This window comes from Scyliorhinus torazame, chromosome 16 (genome assembly GCF_047496885.1).
Source record: "Scyliorhinus torazame isolate Kashiwa2021f chromosome 16, sScyTor2.1, whole genome shotgun sequence".
Classification (NCBI taxonomy): Eukaryota; Metazoa; Chordata; class Chondrichthyes; order Carcharhiniformes; family Scyliorhinidae; genus Scyliorhinus; species Scyliorhinus torazame.
This window is the reverse complement of record NC_092722.1, coordinates 149,831,721-149,847,031: the sequence shown is the minus strand read 5'-3', so window position 1 is coordinate 149,847,031 and position 15,311 is coordinate 149,831,721. Positions and strand designations below refer to the sequence as shown.

At 40.4% G+C, this 15,311-nt stretch overlaps 2 protein-coding genes across 2 annotated transcripts in view; one reads left to right on the top strand and one right to left on the bottom strand.

Annotated features, from left to right (window-relative positions):
* dock1 (dedicator of cytokinesis 1) overlaps positions 1–15,311 on the top strand; it is an 850,868-nt gene that overhangs the window by 298,760 nt on the left and 536,797 nt on the right. The window lies entirely within an intron of this gene.
* LOC140393131 (inhibitory synaptic factor 2A) overlaps positions 1–15,311 on the bottom strand; it is a 47,473-nt gene that overhangs the window by 23,218 nt on the left and 8,944 nt on the right. Inside the window, exon 3 of the mRNA XM_072479203.1 lies at positions 3,259–3,330. Coding sequence (XP_072335304.1) covers positions 3,259–3,330 — 72 coding nt within the window. The remainder of the gene's footprint in view (positions 1–3,258; positions 3,331–15,311) is intronic.

Genomic DNA, 15,311 nt, shown 5'->3' with positions numbered 1-15,311 from the left:
TGTGGTTTAGATTTGGTTAGTGTTTTGGGACCCGGGGAGGCCGATCTGACTGTGACCCAGGGAGGTAATGGGCCTGCAGATGCACTGATGAAGAAGCTTTAGCCTTTGCTATTGTCCAACTAAGATGAGATACTTGCTACTGGTGTGGACGAGAACAAAAACTGCCGAAAGGATGAGTAAATAGACCATGGTGCAGGAGGCCATTCAAGTTGTGGGACTGGTAAGGAACATAGTGATGGTAAGGGACAATATGGTCAAGGAAATAGGTATGTTCTGCAGTCATTACCAGGAATCCTGAAACTGTATTGCCTTCCCAGTGTCAGGGTTAAGGCCATCTCCTCATGGCTAGAAAAAAACTTGGTAAAGGCGTGGGAAGGTTCCGATCATTGTGGTTCACATAGAAACCAATGAGTTAGGCCGAACTAGGAATGAGGTTCTGCTGAAGGAGTTTGAGCAGCTAGAGTCCAAATTTAAAAGCAGAACCTCAAAGGTAATAACCTCGGGATCACCGCCTGAGCTGTGAGTTACACATAATTGATATGAGGACAAACAAATTAGAGGTCTAAAAGAATCAATGAAAGAATGGCATTAGAGGAAGAGATTTCCTATTCATGGTGCACTGGTACCAGGAGTGGGGAAAGATGGACTCTACTTAATATAGACTGGAGACACTCTTGGCAAATGGAATAATTAAGCTGGAAAAGACTATAATTTGAGGGAAATAAAGTGTTGGCTAAGGGGTCAATTTGTAAGTCTAAAAAAAATCAAGTATGTAGAGCAAGGTAGCAGCTTGGGTAAAATCAGCAAGTTGTGGCAGGAAAGAGAGTAACTAGTTCAACTTTGTCAATTCCTTGGTTGCGCTGTCTATCTATGGGGCATTCATGTACTTTGGCTGATGCTACAAAGAAGGGTTTCTCCCCAGAGAGGTCAATAATGATAGGACATTGGTGACTTAGGGTACGTCAGGAAAATTGGTTTAAAAAAAAAAAAGATTTTATGGCCCTATATCTGAATGCACAAAGCAACTATAACAAGATGGATGAATTAATGAGATCAGAGGGAAAACGGATTTTACCTATTATCCATTACTGAGAGATAGTTGCAAGGCGACCACGTTTGGGAAGTAAGACCCAAACCCTATCAGGCTGCATCACAGCCTGGTATGGCAACTGCTCGGCCCAGGACCGCAAGAAACTTCAGAGAGTCGTGAACACCGCCCAGTCCATCACACGAACCTGCCTCCCATCCATTAACTCCATCTACACCTCCCGCTGCCTGGGGAAAGCGGGCAGTATAATCAAAGATCCCTCCCACCTGGCTTACTCACTCTTCCAACTTCTTCCATCGGGCAGGAGATACAGAAGTCTGAGAACACGCACGAACAGACTCAAAAAACAGCTTCTTCCCCACTGTCACCAGGCTACTAAATGACCCTCTTATGGACTGACTTCATTTACACTACACCCTGTATGCTTCATCCGATGTCAGTGCTTATGTAGTTACATTGTATATGTTGTGTTGCCCTATTATGTATTTTCTTTTATTCCCTTTTCTCATGTACTTAATGATCTGTTGAGCTGCTCGCAGAAAAATACTTTTCACTGTACCTCGGTACACGTGACAATAAACAAATCCAATCCAATTTATGCAGAGTTGGGTTGACTCCAACACTGGGATTCCTGCCTGAATTCCTGGCACCAGCAGTTTTCATTGGTGCATAATAAGGGTGAGGATAGCAAGAATACATTCTGCATTCCCAACCTGACCAGCCCCACTGCATTTCATAACCCACCTCCCTCCCACTTCATAATCTTTTTGTGGAGTTGAGCCAGCTTCTGGACAACTTGAGGTTTATTGCCTCAGAAATTCTGTGAACCATAGTCTGGATTCAGGAACCTTCTGAAAGATAAGTTAATAGGTCTTACCATGCCCCATTTCCCTCTGTGCCTTCCATCCCACACATACCTTCCATGCCTACTCATGGAATAGCTATCGGCTTCGTGCGCCTGTCTTTTCCACGCTCGGAGTGGTTCAAGCGACCCTTGATCTGACCTGAACCGTCCAACCTAAAAAAACCAGCAGGATCCAATATCCAGCAGAAACTTGGTCCCCGGTTACCGTTTTTGAGACTCTGTACCTGTATATTAAGTACGTGTTTGCGGTAATTTAAATTATCGAATTTTGAACATAAGTCTGACCAGTTGCTATTTCTCTCACTCGCAAGAAATGTTGAATTACATGTAAAAACTAACATAAGTTGGCAATCAAGGAGAGCTTTAGGTTTAAAAGATTTTATACCTCGCCTTACCTTCTAAGCGTTAACCAGTCTTTAGACTAAATATACGTTTTATCACATCAGTATTCAAAGAACATAGTTTGTCTGGAGAAAAGAATTAATTAATTTAAGAATTCCAAGCATTGTTTCATTTATTAATGAACTGCTTGATGTGCTTGAACAATCAGCATAAAATTGATATATTTGTGTGTACTATTGCTTTCATTCTCCATCACTTGAAGTAGTTGACAGCACTGTAAGATGGATATCAAACTTGTCAAGTTTACTTGATCTTTCCTATTTTAAAACTGGTGGCTTTGTTACATTTCTCATTGAAGTTATCAGATTTGTTAACCACACCTGCATTATGTCATTGCTTTTCAGTTTAAAAAAATCAATTTTCGCATTGAGAAACTACATTGATTAAGAGTATTACAGCATGTTAGATTACAAAAATCACAGCTAAGTTGGATTCAGTTTGTATGGGCAATCCCTGAGATGCTGAGTTCTTTATTAGGACTGACCCTGAACACAAGTTAGGCATTTCATCATGGGAAGCGATAAATTCATTATTGGTTGCTGTGTGGCAGCCTTTTGTGGCAAGAGCTGAAGATTGTGAGAAATGGGAATTTTATTCCACAAAAGGAACATCGAGCAATACAAAGGTAAATATTGAAGAATCAGATTAAGGAATTATTAGATTTTTTTTAAAAAACACATTCCATCTGGTTCATCCTAATAGTTATATTTTACAACGATAATGGAGTAGTAACTAATGCTATAACTGGTTTCAGCAGACCCATATACGACCAAAGTAAATCCCAACTACCGGAAAGCTTTGGAAACTATGGGAGCGATTCAACAATTGAGTAGCTTTTAAAGATATGATAAAGTTTATTTTAGACAGAACCAGAAGCTTGCATTTCTAGGACAAAGGTAGGTTATCAAAAATGATTTTGTTTTTATTTTGTTCAGTAGCTTACCTATAAATAATGCACGCACTGTTTCGACAGGTGTCACAATTTGCAGTATCCTGTCCTGTTCGATAGGTGAGCCTGTAAAGATAAGAGTGCAAGTTATATTGTAAAAGTGAATTTAATTTGTTTTGAGGGAATAGTTGAAAAGTAACTAGGAATTTTTCTATATTCCAATTTTTGATTTCCAATTAGCATTGACTTACATTACCACTAATTAATGTGAATGTTATTTTAAAATGTTTCATTTTAGCTTGTGTATTTAAACTGTTCAAAAATATTTCTCTTCCATTTTCGGGATAGAAAAATAACCTTCCCATTTGTTTTTCGGATAATTACTTTTAATCTGTTTATCATGCTATGAACATGAAAAACACATTCATTTATTACAATTTAGGGCACAATCTCATTTATTACAATTTAGGGCACAATTCCCTTTAACACTTGGCATATTGCATGTCAATATGATTATCAGCATCCAATTCATTTTTTTCCAATTAAGGTGCAATTTAATGTGGCCAGTCCATCTACCCTGCACATTTTTTTGTGTTGTGGGGCGAGATCCACGCAGACACGGGGTGAATGTGCAAAACATTAATATTGATGTCAACTCCAGCAATGACATACCTCTCCAGTGCATTGCTGCCTTTCACTGATCTATGAATCTTTATTGGTGCACGGTTATTGCACTTTCCCACCAAGGTTATAGAAAAATTATCAGTGGTTCATGAATAGAATGTAGAATTTTTAATTGTTCAAGGGATGTGTGCATTGCTGGCTGGGCCAGAATTTATTGCCCATCCCTAATTGCTCTTGAACAGAGTTGCTTGCTCATTTCAGAGCATTTCAGAGGCAACCGCATTGCTGTGGGTCTGGAGTCACATGTAAGCCAGACCAGGTACAGGTGGCAGATTTCCTTCCCTAAAGGGCAATAGTGATGGGTTTTACGACAATTGGTAAAGGTTTCATGGTCATCATTAGGCTTTTATAAAACTATAGACTTTTATTTAATTCAAATTTCACCAACTGCCATAGTAAGATTTGAATGCCCATACCATTACCCTGGATCTCTGGATTGTTCGTCCAGTGACGATATCACTATATTACTGCCTCCCACCAAAGATCGCAATCTGGATCGTGCTTCTTGGGCTGGTGGGATTCGCACCTATTTTCCTGCCAAAAATGACACTATGCCATTTCTCCAAAAATTCCACCCAATAGGTTTTTATGATAATTGACATGGTCATCATTCCAGATTTTTATTGAATTTAAATTTCACCATCTGCCTTGGTGGGATACAAACCTGCGTCACTGTGCTTTACCCTGGTCTCTGGATTGCTAGTCCAAAAAAAAGGTACATTTCTATAAGATTAACAGAAAAAGTGTGCAACATTAAAGTGTGGGTCATCTTTTTCTTGCACACTGACAAATGGTCTAAAGCACTGTTTAGCTCTGTTTCATTTCCTTTTTTTGGGATATTTTTGGTAAGCATTTAAAAATATAAATATAATGAAAGACGACTTATGTTTTTGTCCCAATTTAAAACCCCTATCTTTTGACCTGTTACAATATTGGAGAAGAATCTCAATACATTCCTCAGACGACATGCCCTCAGAATTTTCAAATGCCACCTCCAGTGAGCCATTGCTGGAGTTTTAGCCATTCCACTAATCTTACCAGATGAACCTTGGTTACAAAAAGCAATCGTTTACTCAGTTCGAAGTTTTGTCACCTAATCAAGTAACTTGTTCAACCTACTGAATTTAGCCTTACCACAAAAATATTGATGATATATGTTTATCCATCAAATTTTTTTTTTGGAGGGTGGTAAATAGCTATGAGATCCTATATATGTCTGAGACTAGGAAGCAGGATCAAGATATCAACCAGTGCAAATATCATTTGAATTGATGCCACTTTGGGGCAAGTATTTTACTGTTTTTAATAAGGCAAAGGATATCAGAACTCTGAAAAGAGTCAGGAGGAGAAAAGCCACCTTCACAAGTCCAACGAGCTCAGATTTTTTTCAGTTTCAAGATAGCTACTATTTAGCTTCCGCCCTATTAAAAATTCAGATCTTTTGCAGCTAGTAGGTTCACTAGGTAGTGATCTGAACATCTTGCTTCTGTGGAAATTCGCTACTGTCACCTTTCAAGATAAATACCTGATAAATACAGAGCAAGACTAGGGGTCTTCACTCACCTTCCAGGAGCAGAGACAGCCGGACCTGCCAGGGTCACCTCTAAAGTGGCAGCGGGCTAAGTGTGAAAACCAATCCAGGAGTGACATTGCACAAAACGGTAAATTCATTGTTTGGTGAGAAGTTGCTATTAGGAATTTTAACTAGGAAAATAGAACATTTATAAAGACGTAGCCCCTTGGATTTTAATAAGGATCACTAGCAATAGAGAATAGTCCAAAGATGTGCAGGTTAGGTGGATTGGCCAGGCTAAATTGCCCTAAGTGTCCAAAAAAGGTTAGGAGGGGTTATTGGGTTACGGGGATAGGGTGGAAGTGAGGGCTTAAGTGGGTCAGTGCAGACTCAATGGGCCAAATTGCCTCCTTCTGCACTCTTTGATCTATGTTCAGAAGTAAAGTTAAATTAAGTCAAAGTGAAATAAGGTAATTTAGTAAGCAAAGTAAGACTAGGTTAGGGAGCAGAGAAAATAGAGCACAAGAAAGAGCGAGACTGATAGCGCACCAAGGAGGATGAAAGAGTGTGAGAAAGAACAAAACTGAGAGTGGTGTGCTAGCTTGGAGTTTTGCGCTCCTGAGGTGACATCAGAATTCAAATGTGACGTAGGGCAAATGGAAGCAGCTGATTGGGCGAGTGAGGTCAGGTATGTATTTACTACTTTTATCATTTAAAGTTTGTAAGTTTATATATTGTGGTCTTGAGTTTGTCAGGGCTATATTCTGTAATAACAAAGACCAGGGAAGGAAGACCATAGAGTTGATACTATTTGATTTTAAGTATCTTCCAAAATGTTTAATTTAAAAAGGTAAGTCATGGCAGAGATCTCAAAACTTTAGTATGCTCCTCCTGCTTTGTGTGGGAAGCTCACAACATTTCCAGTGCCCGGGGCCAGCATGTGTGCAGAAATTGTCTCCAGCTGCAGCTCCTGGAAGTCCGGATTTCAGAGCTAGAATGGCGACTGGGAACACTGTGGAGCATCCATGAGGCAGAGAGTATCGTGGATAGCACACATAGAGAGAGATAGTCACTCTGCAGGCTAGATTATACAGGCAGGAATGGAATAGGTGACTACCAAGCAGTGCAGGAATCCCCTTTTGTCATTCCTCTGCAAAACAATTATCTGCTGTGGCTGCCGTGAGGTGGAATAGCCTCTCCGGGGAAACCAGCAACAGTCAAATTTGTTGCACCACAGTTGGCTCTGCTGCACCGGGGAAAAATGTGGGAATGCAATAGTTATAGGCGATTCAATTGTAAGGTGAATAGATAGACATTCCTGTGGTTGTTAATGAGATTCCAGGATGATATATTGCCTCCCTGGTACTAGGGTCAAGTATGTCTCAGAGTGGTTGCAGGGCATCCTGGAGGGAAGGGTGAACAGCAAGTGGTCGGGTGCACATTGCTACAAAGGGCATAGGTTAAAAAAAGAGATGAGGTCCTAAAAGCAGAATAAAATGGAGTTGGAGTTGAAGGACCTCAAAGGTAATGATCTCAGGATTATGACTAGCCACTTGCTCATCAGAGCAGAAATAGCAGGATATATCAGATGAATATGTGGCTGAAGAGATGGTGCAAGGGGGACGGTTTAAGATTCCTGGGACATTGGAACCAGTTCTGGGAAAGTGGGACCAGTTACACCTGTGCTGGACAGGGAGTTTTTGCTAGAGTAGTTAGGGAGGGTTTAAACCAAAATGGCAGGGGATGGGAACCCATGCAAGGAGTCAGAGGGGGAAATACGGACAAGAACAAAAGCCATAAAGGGGAATGAGGAAATAAGATAGACAGAGAAATCAAGGCCCGTAATGAAACCGGGACACAATGGAAAAATAATGGGAACGATTCAAGGAATGTTAAAAAGACAAACCTTAAGGATGTGTGCCTTAATGCACGGAGCATTTGCAATAATGTGGATGAATTCATCATGCAAATAGATGTAAATGGGTATGATGTAGTCAGGATTACAGAGACATGGCTGCAGGATAACCAGAGATGGAAATTGAACATCCAGGGGATTTGCATATATAGGATGAACAGAGAAAATGGCAAAGGTTGTGGGGTTCGTTGCTGGTTAAAGAGGAAATTAAAGTAATAGTGAGGAAGTATATTAGCTACAATGATGTGGAGTCCATATGGGTAGAGCTGAGAAACACCAAAGTGCAAAAAAACTATAGTGGACGTTGAACATACCTGAAGTGTTGATGTTTGAAATGGCATTAAACAGAAAATCAGAGATGCATGCGATAAAGGAACATCTGTAATTATGGGTGACTTTAATCTGCATATCAAATTAGTAACAATGCCATTGGAGATGAATTCCTGGGGTGTATCTATGGGATGGTTTTCTGTGCCAGTATGTTGAGGAACCAACTAGAGAGCAGGACTTCTTCGCATGGGTATTGTGTAATGAGAAAGGACATTATGTGAGGCCCTTTGGGGTTGAATGACTATCATGTAACAGAATTAAAATGCAGAGAGACATAGTTGATTCTAAGACTAATAATAATAATCTTTATTCGTGTCATAAGTAGGCTTACATTAACACTACAATGAAGTTACTGTGAAAATCCCTAGTCGCCACACTACTGCGCCTGTTAGGGTACACTGAGGGAAATTCAGTATGTCCAATTCACCGAACAAGCACGTCTTTCGGGACTTGTGGGAGGAAACCAAAGCACCTGGAGGAAATCTACGCAGACACTAGGAAAACCTACAGACTTTGCACAGACAGTGGCCCAAGCTGGGAATCTAACCTGGGTCCCTGGCGCTGTGAAATAACAGTGCCAACCACTGTGCTACCATGCCACCCTGAATCTAATCAAGGAAACTACGATGATATGAGTTGAGAGTTGGCTGTGATGGATTGGGGAATGTTACTCAAAGGGATGATGGTGGATAGCCAATGGCAAACATTCACTGGACGCATGAGTGGACTGCAACAATTGTACATTCCTGTCTGGCTCAAAAATAAAATGGGAAAGGTAGCTAAACATGTCCTACAAGAAGGAAGCATACAAATTGGCCAGATTTGAGGATTGGGAGCAGTTAGAATTCAGGAAACGAGGTCAAAGGGTTGATTAAGAAGGGAAAATTAGAGCAAGGAACATAAAAACTGTCTGTAAAAGCTTCCATAGCTATCTGAAGAGAAAAGGATTGATGAAGACTATTGCAGGTCTTGTACAGTCGGAAACGACAATTTATAATGGGTGCAAAGAAGTGGCTGACCAACTAAATACATACTTTGGTTCTGTCCTCACAAAGGAGGATACAAATAGCGTACCAGGAAAGTTGGGACACAGCATTTAGTGATAGGGAGGAACTGAATGAATTAATTATTAATAGGGAAATAATATTGGGGAATTGATGGGATTGAAGGCCAATAAATCCCCTTGGTCTGATACATCCCCGAGTGACTAAGGAAGTGGCCCTCGGAATAATGAAGATTCTGGAACAGTTCATACAGATTGGAGGGTAGCTAATGTAACCCCACAATTTAAAAGGGAGGTAGAGAGAAAACAAGTCATTCTACACCAGCCAGCTTGACATCAGTAGTGGGGGAAATGCTGGAGTGCATTATAAAATATTTAATAGCAGAGCACTTGGAAAACAGTGGCAGATTCGGAAAGAGTCAGCATGGATTTACAAAAGGAATATCATGCTTGTCAAATCTGCTGGAATTTTTTGAGGAGGTAACTAGTAGAGTTGACGAGGGGGAGCCACTGGATGTGGCTTTTCAGAAGGCTTTTGGCAAAGTCCCACATAAGAGATTAGCGTGTAAAATTAAAGCACATGGGATTTGGGGTAATGTATTGAGGTGAATAGAAAACTGGTTGGCATACAGGAAACAAAGATTAGGAATAAACTTGTATTTTTATAAATGGCAGACAGTGACGAGTGGTGTACCACAGCTATTCACAATATATGTTAATGATTTAGATGAGGGAACTTAATGTAATATCTCATGAAGCTGGGTGGGAGGGTGAGATGTGAGGATGATACATTGGATTGGATTTTGTTTATTGTCACGTGTACCAAGGTACAGTGAAAAGTATTTTTATGCCAGCAGTTCAACAGATCATTAAGTACATGAAAATAAAATACATAATAGGGCAAGACAAGGTCCACAACGTAGCTACATAACACCGGTATCGGATGAAACATACATGTCGTGTTAATAAAGTCAGTCCATAAGAGGGTCGTTAAGGAGTCTGGTAACAGCGGGGAAGAAGCTGTTTTTGAGTCTGTTCGTGCGTGTTCTCAGACTTTTGTATCTCCTGCCCGATGGAAGAAGTGGATGGATGCTGAAGCATGGATGCTTCAGTATGATTTGGACAAGTTGAGTGAGTGGACAAATGTGGATAAATGTGAGGTTATCCACTTTGGTAGCAAAAATAGAAAGAAGCATAGAATTTATTATCTGAATGGCTATAGACTGAGAGGAATGTGCAACTCGACCTGGTGTCCTTGCACACCAGTCACTGAAAGTAAGCATGCAAGTGCAGCAGATGATAAGGCAAAAGGTATGTTGGCCTTCATAGCGAGGGAATTTGAGGACAGGGACATGGATATCTTGTTACAATTATACAGTACCTTGGTGAGCCCACACCTGGAATACTGTGTGCAGTTTTGGTCTCCTTATCTGAGGAAGGGTATTCTTGCAGGGTAGATGCAGGAAAAATGTTCCCGATGGCAGAGGAATCCAGAACCAGGGCTCACAGTCTAAGGATTGGTTAAACCATTTAGGAGTGAGATGAGAAATTTTGAATTCACCACCACAGAAAGCAGTTGAGGCAAAACATTATATGATTTCAAGAAGGAATTATATATGGCTCTTGAGGCTAAAGGGATAAATGTATATGAGAGAAAAGTGGGAACAGCCATGATCATAATAAATGGTGGAGTAGCCACGAAGGGCAGAATAGCCTACTATTTTCTATTTTTCATACAATAGCATTACTCATGTGCAGCTTTTTTCTTTTTGCTCTCTTTTATGCCAGTTTTGTTATATAATGTGTTTATTAATTCTACTTTTAAATATATACATGTATAACAATTACATTCTCATTCTCTCTTTACCATGGGTATTTGTTCAATTTGATTTGTTCTGGGCCTTGTTTCATCTCCCACATCAATGTCAGCAGGACTGGCGAAGAAGACATAACCAGCAGAATAGGAGAAATGAGGGACTGACCAACTGATGACAGATCAGATTTGGTTTGCATGATCGATCCCTGTGCTCTAGATGGAGGGAGTCATTCTGAAATCAATTTTTGCCTATCATTTAATTTCACAGAGGTGCATTAATCCTACCCAGCTGCATAAAACCATGGCCTGGTGGAATTACAAGAGTTTAAAGCGCACTGACCTGCTCTGGAAAACTTTGTTCAAACCTCTGTTGACTGGTGCTGTTTGAAGTCTGCAGTGAAAGAGTTCCTACAGGCCACAGCGTGGTGTAACTCCAGCGTGCTCAGGGAGGCCACGCATTCTTTTCTACTGGGGCTTGGTGCTTCAAATAGTTACACTTAAATTAGAAGTGGTTTTATTTTTCCTAACCTTTTTGGAGTAACTATCGGTGTAAAACTGGCAGACCAATCCCAAATTAGCGATTTGGAATTGTTTTGTTGGATGGTATCCAACCCAGTGTGTTTGTCCAGGAAAAGTTTGCCCTTCTGAACAAATGCTGCTTAAAGACAAATCTGGGAACTTCCAGAGGGATGTTCCAAATGCATTTTTGGGGTATCCCCAAATCTGATGCTGGGGAGTCATGAAGTTACTGACCAGTGTAATTGCAGCGCAGAAAGAGGGCATTCAGCCTATCGGGTTCATGTTGTTCTCAATAGGGCAGTCCAGTCAGTCCCATTGTGCAGCTCTAGCAAAGTATGAAAAATAAGGAAAAACTTAATTTGAAAGAAACTACAAGTAAGCAATCTCTTTTGACAAAGTAAGATCTTGGCTGTAACTTAGTTTTATTTTCAGCTATTATGTGCTTCCAAGCAACATGCTTTTTTTCTGGCAAAGGAACCTAAATTAAAGGGTAAGAAAAATGCAATCATTTTTCCAAGTAAAAAGCAGGAGTGCCAAAGTAATTCTACATGTCAGAGTTCTAAAGTTACTTTCTCTTTGTAGCAGAAATTTTTGTTGTTGGAAATTGAAAACAGTTTCCCCAAAGAAATAGTAATATCAGAAGCAATATTGCATTTGCAATTTGTAGTGTCCCTCAGGCAGCAATGAAACTTAAAGATTTTAGGAATGTTGAAAATTGCGAACAGCAAAAGATAGCTGTAATGTGTATTTTGAAAGAAATATTTGTATTCCCCTATAATGTTATTGTAGCAAAAATGGGTCTCAATATAATGACATTCTGAATCCTTGTAATAGGGCAAATATTGGTTGCTAGTTTGAAGAGACCAAGTATATTGCTTCTTTGGTAGCAGTTGTTTACTTTCGTGCAAAAGGCAGAAGGTTTTTCATAAAGTGTTTTATATTGTAAATCAAGGTATATGAATTTCCTTATATAGATATAAGGATGAAAATTGTATGTGGCTGAAAAAATGCAACACTTTTCCAGTATTGCTTTGCATGCATTCCACTAAGGCTACAATGCTCAGGTTATTTTGACCAGGATTTTCACTCTTGGGTCGGGAGCGCAGGGTTTTTCGGCATTGCAAGCCGGACCTGGGAAAGAAAATTTCCCTGGAAGTTGGGATTTTCATTCCAGGATGGCAGGGAGTTGCACCCGACCACCCTGCATTGGGTTCAGATGCAGGCAGGGTGGAAGGCCTGCCAGTGCTCCCGCACTGTTTGACTTGGAAAAACCCAGTAAAACATAAAACATCCCTCCAGCTCACATCGCCTCAAATCTCCGCCACACTCAAATGACCATCAATGCCATCCCATGCCCCCCACCCACCCCCATGGACTCTCATACCCGCCATGCCAACCTCAGGTTTCCTACTCTGCCACCCTATGGCTCTTTAGAGGCCTTCTGCCAACTTAGTATCAACTCTTATCAACTCGTCAACTTATCAACTCATGCCTCCACAAACCACTTTATTCCCTTTACACCTACCGTGCCAACTAACCCAGTAGCCATGGGCATACCTTGGGACCCATACTGAGATTAAATAAAGTTCTGTCTATTGATGAATTCAATATTTAAAAAGTCTTAATTCATGAAACCCCATTCGGTATATTTACATTCCATCAACTACATCATTATAAAAACAGCATTTCATTCAAATGCTTAATCTCAAATAAAAACATCCATTGGCATTCATAGTCCCACTTCAAAGAATTGATAATGACTTGGTGCTGTCAGTTAAACTGTAAAATGGAAGGCACTCTACTATAAAAGTGGAAGGTTGTGATATCAGCTAATCTCGTAATGCAAGCCTGGCATGCTGACATGGCTTATGTCAGCAGACATAGTGAAATAGCAAACATTTTTCTTTAAATACGCCAGGCATATTTTTCAATGATTTCTATGGAGGAGTTTTAAAGGCTTAACAGCTTACACCTTGCCTGTGACAGTTCATTTTGGCACTTTTGACAGTTCCAATGAGCTTGACCATTAATATGTTTATTCATTTTTTACACACATTCAATTCTAGTTTAATCCCAAGGAATACCTGACCACCTCCGAAGGTGGCCCATGACCTTATCCAAAGGGGAACCCCCACCTCTGCAAATAACTCTCAAATTCAGACCTGATCCTACCAGGTTTAACATGTGCATGTACTGTTTTGCACACTTGGCTCACCAAAATCACACAAGTGGAGACAATTGCTGATTTAGATTGGCAGTTGCCTCTGCGAAAAGTGCAAGCGCACATCCCGACCCAGGCCCATTCCTGCACCAATGCAAATGGTTGGTGCTGTGTTGAGGGTCGGACTTCCGGATTTATGCTCTCCTGTCTGTCATTTTCGCAACATCAAAGAGGCACTCCGCCATTGTGAAAATCTAGTATTCTAACTTGCTTTTGGAGCTGTTTAAATTGCATTGTATTTCACAATTATTATGTCCTATGTTGCACATGACTCCATTGAACAGTTGCATACCGAATTAGATGCTCCTTATTTTCACACCATGGGCATATATATTCGTGGACCTAATTCCAACTTTTTCTTCTCTATCTGAAAGAAAGACATGATCTGTATAAAGGCCAAATTGCATTTCTCATGCAAGGCAGGATCATGTGTAGCAGCTTTTTTTATCTACAAAGTAATGTTACTGTACAGCACACAATCTTAATACACGTTAATAGTTAAGTTTAGAACATATTTCTCTTTCTAGTCATTTATGGGATGTGGCATTGCTGGGTAGGCCAGTATCCCTACTTGCCCTTGCGCCATTGCTATGGTAGTGGTGAGCTGTCTTCTTGAACCACCTGAGATATATTTAACCCATAGTGCTGTGAGGGATATATTGAACAATTCTTTTATTTATGTTCAATCGTTCAAATCTCACCATGGAAGTTTGGGATTTTAATTCATTTTAAATGATGGTATTGGTAAAAAAAGTGACCACAAAGCTGTCAGATTGCCAGTAATACCCATCTGATTCATTAATATTCTTTATCGATAACACCTAACCCTTTTATTTTTTAATATTTATTGCCACAAGTAGGCTTACATTAACACTGCAATGAAGTTACTGTGAAAATCCCTTCGTCGCCACACTCTGGCGCCTGTTCGCGTACACTGAGGGAGAATTCAGAATGTCCAGATTACCTAATTGCAGTCTTTCAGGACTTGTGGGAGGAAACCAGAGCACCCAGAGGAAACCCATGCAGACATGGGGAGAACGTGCAGACTCTATACAGACAGTGACTCAAGCCGGGAATCGAACCTGGGACCCTGGCGCTGTGAAGCAACAGGGCTAACCACTTGTGCTACCGTGCCACACTGCATGCTTGACTCTTAATTGCCTGCAGTATTGCAAGCCACTCAAATGTTTCAAATTGCTACAGCATTGTGACTGCACATTCACCACATTGACTCCAGTGATTCGTGAAGAGGGCCAACCATCACATTCTCAGGGCAACGAAATATGGACAGTAAGTGCTCGTCTTTCCATACCACCCAGATCTCTGAAATATTTTTTTTAAGTTTGCTGTAATTTAAGAATTATTGAGGCTAGTTCAACCTCAAAAAATGGGTGGATTCGGGCCACATGGGATGTTAAAATCTCACAACCTGTCTCAAACTCCCCTTCTTCCAGTTTTAATGGTGACAGAATGATGGCAGGCAACCAACCTTCCCCCAGGAGGTGGCTCACTCCTTTGAACATTAGAATGAAGCTATGTGGCCATGTGTATCTTAATAGTAATGTTGCCCCTCTTGCTCATCCAAAGCCATGATTTCCCCTCCACTCCGTACCTCCCACCATCCATTTTTTCTTTCCAATCTCTTCCTCTGTCCCTCGCCTGCACTCCCTGGTTGCATTCTATAATCTCCCTCCATTCTTATGGTCTTCTGAACTTCTTTGCTGAAGCCTGAATCAATTAAATTTGACAGGACCTAAGTCAAAACAATTCTCCTATGCTTCCTGACCAGAAAACAGCACCTCCCCTTCTTCCTCCTTGCCTTCAAGCTAACATCAAGGTAATTATTTCCAATGGTACAATTGAAAACAAAGACCACATAAAAAGGCTGATAGTAATTTAATGAATAAAACTCTTAAAGGGAGCAAACATGCTTTGCGTTATTGCGGACTTCAGTGAATGTAATACATGACCTGATTGGAAAAGCAATTTACACTGGAGCAAGTTATCATTGTTTTTGTTTGTTGGTCGATACCCACATTGACATCGATCTAATCCTGTACAATAAATTAGATATATATTAATAAAAATATTAATAAAATCTGTCTT